This window comes from Mytilus galloprovincialis, chromosome 2, assembly GCF_965363235.1.
Source record: "Mytilus galloprovincialis chromosome 2, xbMytGall1.hap1.1, whole genome shotgun sequence".
In the NCBI taxonomy this organism is placed as follows: Eukaryota; Metazoa; Mollusca; class Bivalvia; order Mytilida; family Mytilidae; genus Mytilus; species Mytilus galloprovincialis.
Window position 1 is genome coordinate 106,164,908 of NC_134839.1, and position 18,819 is coordinate 106,183,726.

At 33.9% G+C, this 18,819-nt stretch overlaps 2 protein-coding genes and 1 long non-coding RNA gene across 4 annotated transcripts in view; all 3 read right to left on the minus strand.

The window, feature by feature from the left end:
- Positions 1-1,137: 1,137 nt before the first annotated feature.
- LOC143062491 (uncharacterized) lies at positions 1,138-3,058 on the minus strand. The gene is made up of 2 exons (XR_012974786.1): positions 2,923-3,058; positions 1,138-1,866 (listed from the first exon to the last, which is right to left on the minus strand). It is a non-coding gene; the product is annotated as an uncharacterized LOC143062491 (long non-coding RNA).
- A 4,785-nt stretch (positions 3,059-7,843) lies between these two features.
- Positions 7,844-16,069, minus strand: LOC143065272 (uncharacterized). Its single transcript, XM_076238744.1, has 6 exons — positions 14,683-16,069; positions 14,041-14,163; positions 13,146-13,193; positions 11,795-11,940; positions 10,427-10,623; positions 7,844-8,710 (listed from the first exon to the last, which is right to left on the minus strand). Exons 1-6 carry the CDS (start codon positions 15,925-15,927, stop codon positions 7,914-7,916), a joined length of 2,556 nt encoding a protein of 851 aa, XP_076094859.1. The 5' UTR covers positions 15,928-16,069; the 3' UTR covers positions 7,844-7,913.
- LOC143065271 (telomere-associated protein RIF1-like) overlaps positions 15,920-18,819 on the minus strand; it is a 35,803-nt gene continuing 32,903 nt past the window's right edge. For both annotated transcript variants that reach the window (XM_076238742.1, XM_076238743.1), the window contains exon 28: positions 15,920-18,438. In XM_076238742.1, coding sequence (XP_076094857.1) covers positions 15,988-18,438 — 2,451 coding nt within the window. In that variant the 3' untranslated portion in view covers positions 15,920-15,987. The remainder of the gene's footprint in view (positions 18,439-18,819) is intronic.

Consider the following 18,819-nt stretch of genomic DNA (forward strand, 5'->3'; position numbering starts at 1 on the left):
GTACACATTGTTATTAAGTGTCTTAAGGGTAAATGCAGTTGTTTCGGTTATGCTATATTTAATTACACCTTGATAATTATTGTTATGAAACACAATTGTGTTACAGATGCGTTTCTCTTGGTTTTAGGTGTAACCCGGATTCGTTTTCTCTCAATCAATATATGACCTTTGTACACCGGTATATTACTATTGCCTTTATTTACATCAGAAGTTCTATGATTTGAATAAAATGCCTTTTAGAACTTCGCCAACCTCACATTTATAATTACATACAATATAATTACCGAGTAGCCTTGGTTTATTTGTTATATTTTGTAAGCTATCCCAACAGTGGCGGATCCAGGGGGGGGGGGGGTTCCGGGGGTGCGCACCCCCCCCTTTGTTTTTGCCGATCAATGCATTTGTATCGGGACATATGTTTTGCACCCCCCCTTTGCCCTGGGTGCCCTGGGTTAGCACCCCCCTTTCGAAAATTCCTGCATCCGCCCCTGCCCAATGCAAGGATCCTATCATTAAATTGACCCTGAACCTGGTGACAGATCAGAGGCGGCAAATTTAAGGGGGTTTTGTCTGGAAATGACTATTACTAAGGAAGGATCAGGAAGATCACTTAGCTATATGAGTATAACAGGATAATGAATCAATACAAACAAAGGTAAAATAAGTTAAAGGTGAAATTTAAAAAAAACGGTTTAATGAAAGTGGGCAGTATGAATAAAGGGATATGTTCAGTGTATCTCAATGAGATAGCAACCCGACCAAACACATACTGTTAAAAGTCATTTGCTCTTATTCTGACACCTGCAAGGGTAATAACAATATCCTGGGACAATCAATATCAGAGACAGTTTTCAGTTAAATAGCACATGTTGTCTGAGGAAGAATAGAGAGCAAATTATCAATAAAGTCTTTCTACATGAATAGTCATTAGTATTATAGCAGTATTCAGGAAACACATCACTGTAAAAGATGAATTTTGGACTTAATATAAACTCAAGTAGCTATAAGGCTCAGGAAATGTACTATTCAATAACATTAAAACACCCAACGTGCAAAGCAGGTAAAGCTACTGCATGTTGTAGGAACAAACGAGGTTAAAAGTACATACTGGTTTTCAACAGTGTTATAACAAATACCAAAGCTTCAAAACAGTTTAATTGTTAAGTTTGTCATTTCAATACTATTTAGAAGTTAACGTTCTCAATACCTTTGTACTTCTGTATTTTCTGTTGGCATAACAAAAGGTTTTTGTTTGGAGAAGAAAACAAAATATACTTTCCTTCCAAGAAAAAGCAAAAGTACTGTAAATACGCACGATATTAAGGCAATCAGAAGACGCTGTTTTATGCCTAGCTTGCGATGGTCTGAAACAACAACTAAAAAGTTTATTGCGTGACAAATTTCACCATTGGAGGATATAAAACATCCATATGTTCCACTGTAACTTGCCTGGATATACTTCAATGTCAACACTGTCAAATTACTGGATAAATGAGCGCCAAAGTTTGTGTTACCATTAGTAACTACGGGTACTTTATTTGGTATAACCCAGTTTATTTTTGAATCCGCGGAAACATTACAGTTTTTGTGGAAACAATAAAATAAACGAGTTGTTCCAAAATCAAATGTTAATTTAGTTTGCTGAATGTCCGTTGAAGAATCAGCAACGTTTGTGATTAATATTTTACGATACAGTCCATTATGGCAGTTGTTTACGCTGGAACTCACAAGCTGACTATTCTCCGCGTCAGACAGCATTATTGACACAATAAACCACAATAGTAACATTCCTAAAAACTATCACTGTTCTCTGCGTCAGATAGCATTACTGACACCCAATAGTAACATTCCTTCGAACTATGATATCTAAAATAAAAGAGTAAACATTCAAATATATATATATATTCTAAATATATATGAAATTCATAACTATAAAACCCATGTTAATTCTCAATTGTTAAGGGCAGTACACATCTGAGTTGTCGTTTTTGACGAGTTATCTTATTTATGGCATCTTTTTCGTGAAATAAAAATGGCACTCTTCAACATTAATTTATTTGATACTGGTTGATTGTAATGTAAGTGTTGATCAACTCGTCCCGAACATGGCGTGATATGCTCAAATTGACGTTTAACCAGCAACAGCTATCACTCCAATGGAATTGCGTGTTATTTATTAGTCTCTGATTGTGTAAGCGTATTGGCTGGTCTCCCAGTGCATTACTCAATAAAACGGTTATTTGCGACTGACATGGTCTAGTTTTGGAGTGAATGATGGATTATGCCTTTGAAGGTTTTGCCAGCACTATGTTACTGCCACTTATCAGAAGGTATCGTAAGCGCTTTGCTGTTTTATTATACCGGATACAATTTCGATCATTATATATGTGTATACATTGGTTAACACGATTACTATGACGAAAAGTTGTTTTTCACCGTCATATTTACTTGCCATTTTGCATGAGACACACATGGAAATGACTGAAAATGTCTGTTCAAAGTACCTGGCGAAACATACAATTTTGGATTACAACAACACATGAACAAGAAAGGACGAAAAAAAAAAAATAGATAAGTGTTGGAATAAATACAAATCTTTAAATGGTAATACAAAAAAGTAAGTACATAAACCTACCTACAACATTGCGATGTTCATTCCTGAATGGAGCTATCTTAATTAAGATAATATACATAACAATACACAGAGGTATATTCAAATGTCACAATGTACAATAACAAAGGAACATCAAAACATATTTCCTTTCCAATATCCAATTAACGTAATTACTTCAACTGTTATGTACTGTTAATGTACAACTGTATCTCGGATAAGTTGGATTACAGGTTTAATTTCAACTCAACTAGTAGAACAAGCTAATATAACTATTGAAGTTTTACATTCTAATTAATTTGAGTCTGTACCTTTCCAGTGAACAATTCTTAGAAAAGTGATACTTCGTGTACTGATTACGATCTTTTCTAGCTAAGTCTAACACAATAGTAATGCCAATCTCAGTCTTGATATCCAAAGTTTCAGTAATCGAGAAACCCATCAAAAGAGCTGACACCAAAACGTTCATATTGAAAGTGTAATCAATAAAAAGATAAGACTACAAATACAAATGCTGCGTTCACATGCTATTAGACTGTTATCAATCAATTCACTACACCGGAAATGTAGACAAAAACAAATAGATTTTTTGGAGAACTACAGTTAAAATTTACGCAAGATTTTATGGTTTGTAAATTTGTATTAAATGAAGTTCTATCTTTACTCATCACTGAACTGTTGTTCGTTTCAATGATGATGTTTACACATTTCACTTTTGAAATATTAATAAAGATTATCGTTGGTCATCTCAAAGAGAAAAGCAATTAAGTCGAGATGACCAATGATAATCTGTTTATCGCTATTTTTCCTATGACGACATTGTTAATTTCATTGACAACGGCTCTTGTGCCCTAAGTTTCTAGCGATAATTTTCATATCAATCTACTGTGCCGAGAAAGGAACTTATCAGTCAGTAAGATTAATGAAAAATTTCGTAAAATAGCGATAATTTAAGTTATTTCCAATACTTAGAATAGCCCAAATGGGTTTAAAGAGCATATCATATCTTAATAAAGAACCGCATGTCAGATGGGAGTTCCGGAATTACCAGATCTCTATACTCCAGTAAACTCTTGCTGAAACTTGACATGTCTTAATGAATCATAAAACAAAGTTATATGACCAATCTATTCCATTAAATTGCAAGTTATGTTCATCTTTCATTGGCTCTTTTCAGCACACATGTTTGACATACAACTTTAGTACATGAAGTCAATGTAAAGTGTAAAATGTACATTATTAATTTTAAATGTATTCACGTCTTTGAAGTCGGAAGATAAAAGGACTTGCTAAATTGCATAAACACATGTGTTATATCTCTTCTTATATATATCTTTATTACTCCATTTATTTCACTTGATTGGGCGGAGTTTAACCGATTCGCTCACAATAAACCAGTCCATCTATAGATAGATGTTTTAGGATAAACTCATCAATGAAGTGTCCAGTCATTGTTTTGTAAATTCCTTTGATGACACTGATAGTTGATTAGAAATCAGTAATAATTATAACGGCAATCATCTTTATCACACACATCTTCAAATAGACTGTCCTTATGCAAATTAAAACGTAAGCTCCGCCCGATCAGGTGAAATAACATTGGTAATACACATAACAATCATCGTATAGATCATACATATATGACTTTAACCACGAAAACATTTGTTAATGAACATGATGTCATGATGAACCAAATGTATCAGACTCATAACATTATAGTGGAAAGAATTTGACCTCATTATGAAAACGAGGTGAAAGCAAGACAACAACTCAGTTCATTCATTTTTACTCTAAAAAAAAACCCATCACATTATTAAGAAGTATAATGTTACACTAGCACATTTTAGCGCTACATTTCAACGTCAGTATATTGTACCATAGTAGACAACCTATATTCATCTTATCTATAATACTAGAATAACGAGGTCCAATTTGTCAGCCGTCATGGGGTAGAAACGACAAATCAAAGAATTCGACTTCATATATAGCCATGGAAGTATTATATTGACAATATAATACTTCCATGATATAGCTAATATAGGACAATGGTGTAGATTAAAAATTACACCACTCCAGACCCTTTTGTTTTCCACATAATTAATATTGCCAATAATTAACAAGTTTCGAGTCGAATCCGACACCGATACCAATAGTATATTTACCTGTTACCTATTATTACCTTATCTGTACGTTCCGCATCTGACAGACGCACCACCAAACGGTGTATTTAAAGGATTTTGCTATATACACGGGTCATAATCACAGGTTTGACACTACTAAATTTAAGCATTGTCAAATTGTTCCCTATTGTAGTATTTTAATCAGTAAGACTTTCTAAGATAACAATACGAATACTAAACATCACGGGTGTGTTCTAGTAATATATAAGTTTTAGAGTTTAGAGTTTTAGCAGCACTGGTTTGTACAGCACCAGTTCAAAACTTCAACTACCACTGGTTTCTATTACAGAGGAGTTTAAAGTCACCAAAACCAGACGTCATGATGTTAAGGGACAGTAAAGATGACAAAGTGAAAGAGGCAAATGTTGAGGTCAGGACAGGAAGGAAAAGGGTGACCAAGAGCGCTGTTGAAGATGCAGAGAGCCCATTGAGACATCGAGACATAGTGTGAGTGGTTACATCAGGAAGACTTGGTTTTGGCAACATTCAGCAACCATTATGGCAGTCAGTAGACGCAAGACATAGAAGGGAACTTGTTCAGCAAAAAGTTCGTCGTGGGGAAGAGGAATCGACAAGTAAGAGTCGCCAGTATGAAACAACAACGACAATATATGAAATCGGAGATGGCAAGACAAAGAAAGATCAGTTAGCACGCGCTGGGGAGAATGGACGGACAGAAAATAAGTTTCCTTCTTATATCAGTATACTACGCACTACCAACACCCTCAAACCAAACAATATGGAAACTGATTGAAGACCCTAGTTGTAAGTTGTGTGGTAAGCCAGCAAATCTAGACCATGTTTTGTCATGTTGCAGGACAGCTCTGAAGGATGGCAAATATACATGGCGCCATGACCAAGTCCTTCGAGAGATGGCAGCAGTCTTGGACACAAATGTAGAGGAGGAAGAAGACTAAGATAGAGAAGGGACCAAAGTTCATCAACTTCATCAAGGGAGGTGGAGAGTCATTCAAAAACACATACAGCAAAGTCAGTGATATCCTAGCAACAGCAAATGACTTGGGAGATGCAAGCAGACGTTGGGGGAAAAGACCATCTTCCCAAAAGAGGTTTTAACGAGGCATGCCTTTTAACAACAACCATCAGACCAGACATTGTGCTGTGGTCCAGAATCAGTAGACATGTCATACTTGTAGAGCTGACAGTGCCATGGAAATCAAGACTGGAAGAAGCCCATAAGAGAAAGCTAGCGAAGTACCAGGAATTGGTAACAGACATCCAAGAAAAGAATTGGGGGATATGGTATTTTCCAGTGGAGGTAGGATGTAGAGGCTTTGTTTCTCAAACTTTTTGGAGAGCCTTGGGCCCCTAGGACTAACTGGTCCAGTAAGAAGCTTGGTAGGAAAAGTTGGAAGACAGGCAGAGGAAGCTTCTAGATGGGTATGGAGGAAGAGCAGTGGAAGAGCTAGCTGGTTCCTAGATGAGCCTGATCAACTCAGCCGGCGCACCCTTGGAGATTGTCGTTGACAGGGCCGAAACAGTCGAGGAGAGGGGATCCAACTGAGCAGTGGAAACACTGTATTTAAGGTATTAACGGAGTAATTCTCCGGTTATAATATGTTTACCAACATCAAACGAAAAGAATGGACCATGTATAGTTTGTTACACTTAACCATTTGTGAGTCAAGAGTGCACACCCTGAAATACCTCGCCTTCTTTACTAACCATTTATATTTTTTTATAGTCCTAAAGATAAAGCTTTACTACAACTATCACATAAACTTAACATGATCCAAGAAAATGAGGTCAAGGACTCAAGGTCATATAAACAGAAGGAGAAGTACATGTACACCTTACAATCATTCAATACACTAAATAGAGTTGACCTATTGCTTTTAGTTTCTAAGAAACAGGACTTACAAAGAAAACCTAAACATTGAGGTTAAGGTCATACCTGCCATTTGGATGTATACCTTACAACCATTCCGTACACCAAATATAGTAGACCTATTGTATACAGTATCAAAAAATCGGACCAAAACACAAAAACTTTAACCATTGAACCATGAAAATAAGGTCAAGGTTAGATGACAAGCTGCCAGTTGGATATGTACACCTTACAATCCTTTCATACGCCAACTATACTACCTATTGCCTGTAGTATCTGAGTTATGGACTTGACCACCAAACCTTAACTGTGTTCACTGATCCATGAAATGAGGTCGAGAACATGTGAAAACTGTCTGAAGTGAATGAGGACCTTGCAAGGTACGCACATACCAAATAAAGTTATCCTATTACTCATAATCGGAGAGAAATTAAAATTACAAAAAAATTCTAAGTACTGAACAATAAACATTATTCCTGTCACATTTTGTCTAGGTTGGTTTAAGGTAGTCTGAAGATCAACATAAAATGGAGATTTACCATATTAGGTCAATGGATTTTTGTACTAGTAAATGGTTTGAAGATTAATGTTATTTGACTCTTGATAAAATTTTACTGTACTCTACTTTCACCAAAATGTCTTGCAGCTACCGTGTTCTTGTCCTATGATTTTACTGGGGTTCCATTATTACTCTGTGGTACAATTTTTTTGTGGATTTCATGGGTACCTGTGAGGAGCCTGTAGTTCTGTGGTTGTTGTTGGTTAATGTCTGTCATATTTGTTTTTTGTGAACTGTAATAAATTAGTCTATTAGTTTTCTCAATTGAATTGTTTCATATTTTTCAAGTATGGGCCTTTTATAGCTGACCTTACAGTTTCCTATAATTGATTACTTCCACTTATTTTTAACTTTGATGGATTGTTGTCTCATTGGCAATCATACCAATGTTCAATGAAATACAAATATTCTTTAGACTTGTATTCAGATTTTTTTTATGAAGCCATGAAGGTATTGGTGTGTTAAAATAACACAGACTTGTCTTAAATGCTATTTTGAATCTGTAAATCATTTCACTAACTAATAAAATCTATTAGCTGAAGTAGCACAAAACAATCTAGCTCTCTAGAACTGGGTATTGCTGATATAGCAATATCAAAGCCTGAGATACATCGTTTCTTAATTAAATCACATTACAAGAAGAATAAAAGAAAATAGATATTATTATTTTAAAACATGATAAAGACATATGTATATATATATTAGTGTAATAATTTACTTTTCGGTTGGAGAATGGCATCGTTGTTTTAATGTATCTACGACAGATGAAGTTAATTCTGATAAATGTTGATGAATTCTAAATATATCCTGAGTTTTCAGGTCCTTCATGTTCTCAGTTTTACACTGTTCAACTAAACTTTGTAATGTTGATATCATAGAAGTTTTGTCAACAGATTTTTGTTCTGGATCAGTTTTCAGTTCACTAGATGTGCCTGCTGTAACGGGATCTGACACCACTGTTTCTATGTCCTCTGTATTGGGTATTGTATGATCACTAGTATGTAAAATAGCTTGAATTTCAATGTCCGCTTTATTCAGAGTAGATACCGATTTGTCACCAGTTATACTGTCTGCATTATCCACTGTAGATTTATCATCTTTTAGTTCAATAGGTATTTCTGCTATTGAAACTCCACCGTCAGCTTGCATGTTTTGTAAATCTTCTGTTGAACCTTTGCTGTCAGCCTTATTGTTTTTTGAATCTTCTGTTGAAACTTTGCTGTCAGCTTGTGTTCTTTGTAAATCTTCTGTTGAAACTTTGCTGTCAGCTTGTGTGTTTTGTAAATCTAGTGTTGAAACTTTGCTGTCAGCTTGTGTGTTTTGTAAATCTAGTGTTGAAACTTTGCTGTCAGCTTGTGTGTTTTGTAAAACTGGTGTTGAAACTTTGCTGTCAGCTTGTGTGTTTTGTAAATCTGCTTTTGAAACTTTGGTATCAGTTTGATTTTTTGGTAAATTTGTTGTTAAGTCCTGAATATCTGCTTTATCTACCTTCTGTTCCTCTCTAGCATTTCCTGAAAAAAAAAACCAGTAGAAAAATAAGAAGGGGTAGTTTGATTACAAATGAGACAACTATCTACCAGAGACCAAATGACATAGATGTGAGGAACTTCAAGCAAGTTCAAGAAACCTTTGCTTTAAATATAATAATATTGAAACATAAGCAAGCACAATGTCTAGCCAGCTTCACTAATTATAACTGAATTATATGTCAAAGAAATGTCTTAAATTCGATAATGAAGTCATTTCTGGTGAACCATATAAGGCATTTATTACAACCATTCTTTTTACCAGTAATGAGAAAATGATAAAAAATAATGATCATTAAACATGCAATTAAAGTCAAAGTCATGTGCCCCTGTCAGTACATATATGCACACCTTCTATGAACAAATATAAATAAATAAATGACCTTTTATTCAAAGTATTTTAGATAATGACATTAACATAAAAAGGTTATGTTAATCAATGAACTAGGTAAATGAAATCAAGGTAAGTTGTAACAACAAGTTGACGTGCACACCTCACAATGATTATTTAGATAACATCCTGTTGACATTTTACTAATAACAGAGAAATGAATCCAAATGTGAAATGAGAGGTCAAGATGACAATGATTCTATTGATTAATTACATCTGAACATGAATTACAGTAAATCAGTGTCGACTCTATTTCTAAATTTAAGAAAGAATTAAAAAACGACGGTCCATTAAGTAAAATTGAAATGTTTTTATATTCCAGGAAAGTACTTAGGAAACTGAATATTATCTTAACGCAATTGCAATGTTCCACTTAATTCTTTAACAATGACCTATTTAGAGCTAATATTATAAATGATCCTTCTTGTCATTGTGGGCTAGATATTGAGGATGTCTACCATTACTTCTTTGTTTGTACAACAAACTGGAAATAAACATCATGTAGAAAAACCTTATTCACTAATCTTAACTGTCTATCAGAAAACTTTGTTTTAGATACAAAACTATTAATTTGGGGACACTTGGAACTTTTTTATTTAAATTTTCAAACATGTTCACAAAATTTCCTAAACAGGTCAAACAGATTTCTTATGCCTTGATAGAGCGTTATTGTTATTGGCACGAAACATCATTATCACAGTTTTCATGCTCAACTTTTGAGTCAACAAGCCAGAAGCTCAATTTTTAAGCCCGAAAGCAATTTTACAAGTCAATGCCATAGGACTTCTGGTTAAGCGTGAAGACTGTCGTCATCATCAATACACACGTCATCGTCACAGAATTATATGAGATTTCAAACTTTCTTTTTCTCTCTCTCCTCTTTTTACCTATGAAAGCTAGTATTATATTCTATGAACTGTTTGCTTTATATGCATGTCCTTTATGTTATACTATTATTGTAATTTTATATTGTATTATGGAGATAAATTCATTTGTATGATTTACTTGTGTCTAGTTCATTTTGCTTTAATTCAGCAAATAAATTATGTTTCAGCAAAACAGTAAATGATACAACAAACATTGCCAGTTTTTGAAATGATTATGCTAAACAATGAAAAATATTAAAATATTCACCAAAATTAAGTCAGAAAATAAAAGTAAGTACATGTTCATTTACTAGGAAATATATCCATTTAAAAAAAAAATGGTGGGATATGGAAAGGTTTCTATCTTATTCCTTTTCATATTGAACTTGTTTTGCTGGAAGATACTTGTACAATTATCTCATGCAACTTAAAATGTGCAGTTACCTTGTTTTTCCTGTGTGGAAACAGTTTTAGTCTGTTTAGCACCTGTTTGTTCTTCATACTTTCTGAGAACCTTCCGTACCACAGATACCTTAGGCGATCTGATGGGTAATTCATCTACTTGTTTTTCTGTCAATGATGATAAATCTCCTATAGTGTGAATATTCCTCGCTTTAACTAGTTGTCCCAGTCCTCTTGCCCTGAACAAATAAAATATATGCAATATCTTTTATTTAATGAATTAGCTTCTGTGGTCGATAAGCGTGTGAAATGTATTTTTTTTCTATGGTTCAAAAACCAAACCACCCCCTTCCCAGTTAGCCATACAAAAAAAACCCAAACACCAATGTCTGCTCAACTTTTCCATTTGAGAACCCTTTTCCTTTGTATCTTATCTACTGTGAGAATTTTACTATTTGTGTGGTAAACATCTTGTGTTTTTTTGGTGTAATAACAAGGGGCTCCAAGGTGCCTATTTTGCTGACCTGATTTACATTACATTGACTTAAGTTCCTTTAAGATGTTTATAATTAGTTCTCAAAGGTACCAGGATAGTATAAAATGAGTGATTTGACACCTTTTAAAAAATGCCAATAAAAACGCACAACATATACTTAAATCTTTATTCAAAATCCTGATTAGAGGTTTTGTTCTAATAGGGTATTCTCATGATTAGAGGTTTTGTTCTAATAGGGTATTCTCATGATTAGAGGTTTTGTTCTAATAGGGTATTCTCATTATCAATCCACTATCATGATTAGAGGTTTTGTTCTAATAGGGTATTCTCATTATCAATCCACTATAATGATTAGAGGTTTTGTTCTAATAGGGTATTCTCATTATCAATCCACTAAAGTTACAAAACACTTTTAATTGTAGTCTCAGAGAAGTAGACAATGGGGTCAAATAGATGATTGTTTATATATAGAGAACCTCTCATTCGATTGTTTATAGAGAACCTCTCATTCGATTGTTTATAGAGAACCTCTCATTCATCATTTTACAAAGTTCACACTAAGATTCACTGTGGTGAACATTTTTTTAATTGAATTTGAACCAAATGAGAATTATTTATAGACTACTTTCTCGACATCATTCCTACAAAATCTGACTAAAATTGGCGCAGTATTTTTAATTATAGCACCAATGAAAAATTCTTATGTAGAGGTAACAAACGCCTAATAAATATTAAGAATGGTATCTAAGAATCACTTGTAGAAGACTTTCCTTTCCTTCAAAAATTTAATGTTGAGTGCAGATCTCTAAAGGCTTCTTGATAATTATTCCCCCTTTCTCTTATTCTCTATTAACAATTGTAAAATCACAGGTCCCTTAATCTGAGAAAGGTAGAGGTTATAATCTAGAACATACCACATGGATGATGTCAACTGTGGTAGAACTTTATCTACACTGACAGCACAACTTTGGAGTTCAGGAAATACTGCATCTGAAGTGTTCAGTTGAGATTGTTGGGTACTGGCATAACTACTCTGGCTCATATCACTATCTTTCTTACTCTGAAAACAAAAACTTGTACATGAGTGACTGTCAGATAATAACTACTCTGGGTCATATCACTATCTTTCTTACTCTGAAAACAAATGTATACAATGTTAATAAAGTTGTATAAGATAATAACTACTCATGCTCATCTCACTATCTTCATTACTCTGAAAACAAATGTAAACAACTGCCAGATAATAACTACTCTGGCTCATATCACTATCTTTCTTACTCTGAAAACTAATGTAAACAATGTTAACAAACTTGTACATGAGTAACTGCCAGATAATAACTACTCTGGCTCATATCACTATCTTTCTTACTCTGAAAACAAAAACTTGTACATGAGTGACTGTCAGATAATAACTACTCTGGGTCATACCACTATCTTTCTTACTCTGAAAACAAATGTATACAATGTTAATAAAGTTGTATAAGATAATAACTACTCATGTTCATCTCACTATCTTCCTTACTCCGAAAACAAATGTAAACAACTGCCAGATAATAACTACTCTGGCTCATATCACTATCTTTCTTACTCTGAAAACAAAAACTTGTACATGAGTGACTGTCAGATAATAACTACTCTGGGTCATACCACTATCTTTCTTACTCTGAAAACTAATGTAAACAATGTTAACAAACTTGTACATGAGTAACTGCCAGATAATAACTACTCTGGCTCATATCACTATCTTTCTTACTCTGAAAACAAAAACTTGTACATGAGTGACTGTCAGATAATAACTACTCTGGGTCATACCACTATCTTTCTTACTCTGAAAACTAATGTAAACAATGTTAACAAACTTGTACATGAGTAACTGCCAGATAATAACTACTCTGGCTCATATCACTATCTTTCTTACTCTGAAAACTAATGTAAACAATGTTAACAAACTTGTACATGAGTAACTACCAGATAATAACTACTCTGGCTCATATCACTATCTTTCTTACTCTGAAAACTAATGTAAACAATGTTAACAAACTTGTACATGAGTAACTACCAGATAATAACTACTCTGGCTCATATCGCTATCTTTCCTACTCTAAAAACAAATTTACACAATGTTAACAAATTTTTGCATGAGATACTGATAAGTATTGCAAAAAGCAAAATCTATTTAATGTCTTTTTTTTAATCTATCTTATAAAACATCTTATAACCTATAGAAACAGCTCTTGCTAGCAGCTACCATATTTCAATACTTACTAATTCAGAATCTGTAACTTGACTCTCACTTACTGAGGATGTGAAAATCTGAAATATTAAAAAAATATATACACATTTCTGCATTATCTCTTCCAAATTTTATTTTAACAATAATTGTTGTACTTATAATTAGTAAAAATAATTAAACATTGACATGTTGTTATATTGTGTCATAGATCAAGGGTTTTCTGTTCAGTGTATATTGAGTTGTGTTAATATGTCCTGTGATTGAGTTTAGCTACTTCAATTGCTATTTCATAGTGTGTCTTTCCATGTTGTGATGTTACTATTGTTTCGGTTATGAGTGCAGGTTGGTTCTTAGTTATTAAAACGTTTAAAACTGCTGCATTTGTTTGCACCTGTTCGAAGTCAGGAACCTGAAGTTCAGTAGTTGTCATTTGTATATGTGGTTCATGAGTGTTTCTCGTTTCTTATATACATTATACTGTAGATTTTCCTGTTTGAATGGTTTAACACTAAGTCCTTTTGGTGGCCCTTTATAGCTAGCTTACTGCTCAGTGTGAACAAAGGCTCTGTGTTGAAGACCATTCTTTGACCTATAATGGATTTCTTTTACAAATTGTGATGGTCAATGAAATAATGTTAACTATATCCCAAGTATAGTTGTGAATCAAATTCACCAAAAAGACTAATTTTTATACGGCATTAAAATATATCTGTACAATGTATTTAAAAAATTTCATTTTACATATCAAATGATGAATTTATATCTTTAGAACTGGACAAGACATATAACGGTTAAAGTATATCTGCCTCCATGCAAACCATATGAAGCTGTGGATTTTTTTCTAATTCTGAGTCAATCAGTATCTCCATATCTAACTAAGCAGGTTAAAAACATTCAAATAAATAACATAACATACAATTAACAAACCTTTTCAAGTGAGGATGAGACTTTAGATGATGTTGACGATACCAGTGGAGAAGCTGGTCTCTCTGTTGTTTCAGTCATCTGTTTGGATTCTGATAAAGGTGTAGCAAATGATACTCTTCTTTGCTATAATTCAAAAAATATTATGATGTTAGAAGTTCCAACTGACAACTTTTGACACCTTAACAATTTATATCAAAATAAACTGAAATTATTCTCTCAATCATATTATTATCCAAAAATATCAAAGTTATATTGGTGTTTACCTTTTAATCTAGCATGTAAAATTTCAGAAACACTGAACATAGAGCACTTGTGTTACCTCCAAAAAAATAATCTGAGTGAATAAACTAAACATAAAATGTATCAATATCTTTAGAGTAAAGGTCAGCTTTTATATTATTTCCCAATGCGTTTACATCAAATAGTCAGTATTTTGTGCAATAACAATATTTTCCTTGCTGTATTACTAGATGCTTAACTATCACATTTTGTTATTTATAGAAAATACAACCTTTGAAGTTCAACCCCAAATCTGTGATTACTTTATATACTATTTACATATTTATTGCTGTAAACTATAAAACTGTACCTTTGAAGAAGGACACTTTCAAATATTTATTGTATATAATTATGAAATTGTACCTTTGGTGGAGGAGATGGCGAGTCCTTTGCTTTCTCTCCACTAAGTCTTCTTCTTTTCAATATTCCTGCACTTGGTGAAGCAGATGGAGAGTATATATGGCCTATTTTGATTGGATGAAAACTTTTACGCTGTCTTGGAGATTCCAGACTTAAGGAGCGGATTGTTGGTTTAAGTATGCTACGCCTTGCCATGATTGACCTTTTCTCAAATTTACGTGATACTGTGATCAGTTTACTGTCGGAATGTCTATCAGCAAAGGTTAAACCTTTTCTTTTATTTATTACATCTGGAGTTTTACGTGGAGTTTCATCCTGCATCATATCATTAAATTTTTTCAGATTATCAGGGTTAATAATTTCTTCTGGTTCATCAACTTTATCACTTGTAGACTGAGATTGAGATGGTATAACAATCACTTCGTTGGCTTCAGTAGTAAGTTCTGACAAAGCACCTTTTTCGTCTTTTTCTTCGTCTATCTGTGCTATATCTTCACTGTTCCTTTTGGTCCTTTTTGATTTAGATAATGATAACATATCACCTGCTGACTTCTTTATACCACGTGTACGTAAAGTTCTACCTGAGGATCTTAACCTTTGAGACAAAGGAGAAGTCTTTCCTTTCACAGCCCCTGTTAATTTCTTTGGCCTGCCCTTTTTTGACTTATTTGACAAACCCTCTGGTGATGAAAAATTTTCTAAATCTGAAATGGGACTGACATCTTTTGGCTTCAACGAAGAAAGGGGGACATTGTCATCGCTTTCACTGTTAAATGATGTTGACATTAAACTGGTATCCATTTTTTCTTCTGACTTATTGTTTATATTTTCTGAACATCCATTTGTATTTTCAGAATTGTTGGTGCCATTAATGTAATTCTCTTGTTGATTATCATTGCATTCCTTTTGAGTATCATTATTTTTATCTTGACTATCATCTTTCTTGTCTTGATTATTTATCTTTTCACCACAGTCATCAGTACTTTTAATCTGTTTATAATTATTTTCTAGTTCCTTATTCTCAGAATTCTCAAATGTTTCAGAGCTTTGTTTTCTGTCATCCTGGTTACTTGAACTTTTAGTACTGTCTTCTAGGTCACCTGTTGTCTTGTTATTAACTTGTTGATTACCAGAACTTTGATCATTGCTTCCCTGGTCACCCGGAATCTTATCTTCCATCAGTTCAGATGATTTAACAGTTTCACCAGAAGTATCATCTTCCTCTGGTATTTTTTTCAGATCCTCCATGATTGAATCCTGCACATCTTCAATATCTATAGCTTCTATTATTTGTTTGTTTTGTTTAATCTAATCAGAAATGTCATTGACTTCTTCAGTCAGATTTTCCTTGATAGATTTGAAAATATTCTCACTTTCCTGAACTTCTGATTTTTGGATTGATTCTAGCTCTTTATTTTGTGTCTTTAAAGTCTCCTTGCCATCATCAGTGTCTAATTTAGTATCTAAATCAAGTGGAATGGCGGTCTTTCCTTTTGATAAAGATCTCCTTTGAGCTACTTCCTTTTTCTTTTTGGTTGTGCTAACCCTTGTAGGTGTATCAGTAATTGAACGATTTTCTGGTGTTTTCTCCATTTTTTGTTTATTGGTACTGTCTGATTCAGGTGTTTTGTTAACTTTTAAATGAATTTTACCAGTCTCTGCATCTTCTGTGAAAGATTCATTAAAATCAACATCCATGAAGTTGTCAGTCTCTGTGGTTAACTCGCCAAACTTTTTCTGTTTGAATATCTGACTTTGTTCATTAGTATATGTGTTATCTATTTGAACATGACCAACTGTAATTATATTGTCATTAGCTGATTTTGATGAAGAGTTTTGAAGACATTCTTCCATCGAAATCAAAGCCTGGCTTTCCTCATTTCTTAATGAATTAATTTGTGATGATTCTGATAACTTTTCTGACTGAGATGTTAATTCAATTTTGGTGTCAACTTTTCCATCCTCTATTTCAGCTTTTTTACCATTTACTACAGGGTTATTGACCTCTGAATGATTTTTTCCTCTCATAACTCTTCGTCTTTTTGGTGTTGATACAGTATCAGATAAATTATGTCCATCCATGCCAGAATCTTCTTGACTAGAAGTTTCTTCTTTTTTACTTGTTAGAGAAGCATGTCTTCTTTTACGTCTTGGTGGTCCAGCACTTTCTGGTGATAATTTTTTTGGTGTTTTCTGCTTCCTTTTTCTAGCAGAACCTATTGTAGGTGTAGCCAATGTAGGTTCTAACAGAGGATTATACGTTCCTGGATCAGATTCCTGTGTACTTTCACAAGTATCCGTTTCAATAACAATAGGGGGACTTTCGTCAACAGACTTCACAGATTTTTCTGCTTTGGTTGTTGTTTCACTCAGTGTAGATTCTAAACAAGGGTTATATTCCTGTAAATCCTTTTCAGTAAACAAACTTTCAGAAGCTGACAAACTTGATTGTTTAGGCCCACTTTGTTCAACAGAGAATCCTTGAGAGGCTGGTATATCCTCATTCTGTGCTGGTTCCTCACTTTGTTCAGGTTGAATTGGTTTTAAATCAGAAAAATCATCATGTTCATGGAGGAAAAGCTGAGCAAGTTCTTTGTCACCGCTTCTGTTAGAAGACGGATCACTTGAACATGGTGTAAGACTTGAAGTTTTACTTGGTCTTCCACGTCTTCTAGTTGGAGTCAGACTAGAACTTGTGCCATCTTTTCGTGATGGACTATACTGTAGTATTTCATTTTGAGTCAGCTTCCTTAGTTTTAATACTGGAGTACCAAGTTTGACACTTTTATTAGAAGTAGGAGAAGCAGGAATGAAATTAGAGTCTTCACAGAGGTCAAGGTCTAATTGGTTAACTGGTTTAGGTGGAGTTGTCAGGATAGGATTAAATCCTGTTGATTTTTTTGGAGACTGGGTTTCTTCAATGACAGCTATGACAGGGGATAGTTTACCGATCTTTATAGTTTTGTCATTCATTTTATCTCGCATGTCAGTTGTTGGTTTCACAAAAACTGCATCATCATTTGGTGGCTTCATCTTTTTAGGAGACTGTGTTTCATCTACCAGTGATATTGATAAAGATGACTGCGAAGAAATCTTCTCTTGTGATGATAGTAGCTTGTTGGATGTCTGAGAATCATCTGATTTGTTGTGTACAATCTTCTCATCTTTTTTACCATTTTCAATAGATGATCTACGTGTTCGAACTCTTGGTGAATTAAAAACATTTGTTGATTTTTTTCCTTTCGTTTTTTTAACATTACTTCCAGACTCTGACTGCTTTGTAGGAGATTTAATTATCCAAGAATCTAGTCTTCTTTGTGATGGTGAAGGAAGGCCTTCCTCCTTTAAAGGAGAATCAGACTGTGAGGATTTACCAGGGGGTGACAATCTTGGTGTACCTAATGACATAAGCTGCTGAACACAACTGATTTCATCCTCTTCCCTGCCCATTAGTGACTGATGATCATCTGTCTCATTCTGTTTAGTGGGTGTACCTTTGGAGGTTATGTTAGGTAACATACTCTTGATGACATTAAAGTGAGCAATATCTTTTTGTGAGGCATCAGGACTTGTAGCATCAATATTGATTTCATCAGAAAACCTGACAGATCTCTGATTGGTTTTAGAAGTCCCCTCTGTATCATTTGTGGAAGACTTTTTCTTGTTTCTCTTCCCATGTATACTTGGTTCTCTCTTCTTTAACTCTGGTTTTTGTGAGGATTGTTCACCTTTATCTTTTTCTTGTCTTAGAGTTTCAGACTGAAAACAAATAAACAACATTTGTGTATCACGAGTTAATAGGTCAACATGTTGTTTTTATATAGCTAGTTCATATATGTGAAAAATTATGTATCAGCAAACATGCAAGATGGCGTCAGAAAGGGCCCAAACTTTACAACTCATCACTGTCAAGTTGAAGACCAAATATGAAGCCACTCTGTACATTAGTTGTAGTTCTTGAAAATAAAGATGGAAATATGTGTTGGACAAACAGATAGGCAAGGGAATTGTAATACAGTCCCAACTATTATTAAGGGTGGGGAATGATTAATCATTTTCTTTTTTACATATTCATCGATGCAGTCATGAGGTTTAGAAAAATCTTCTAAAGCTTTCAATGACAAACAACTTTAGACCACA

Excerpts from the sequence above, each read along its gene's own strand:
- LOC143065272 (XM_076238744.1), bottom strand. The coding sequence starts at position 15,927 with ATGGAGGATCTGAAAAAAATACCAGAGGAAGATGATACTTCTGGTGAA. Across the intron at positions 14,164-14,682 it reads CGCCATCTCCTCCACCAAAG|CAAAGAAGAGTATCATTTGC; the intron begins GTACAATTTCAT and ends TTTGAATTATAG. Across the intron at positions 11,941-13,145 it reads AAGTTACAGATTCTGAATTA|AGTAAGAAAGATAGTGATAT; the intron begins GTAAGTATTGAA and ends TTTTGTTTTCAG.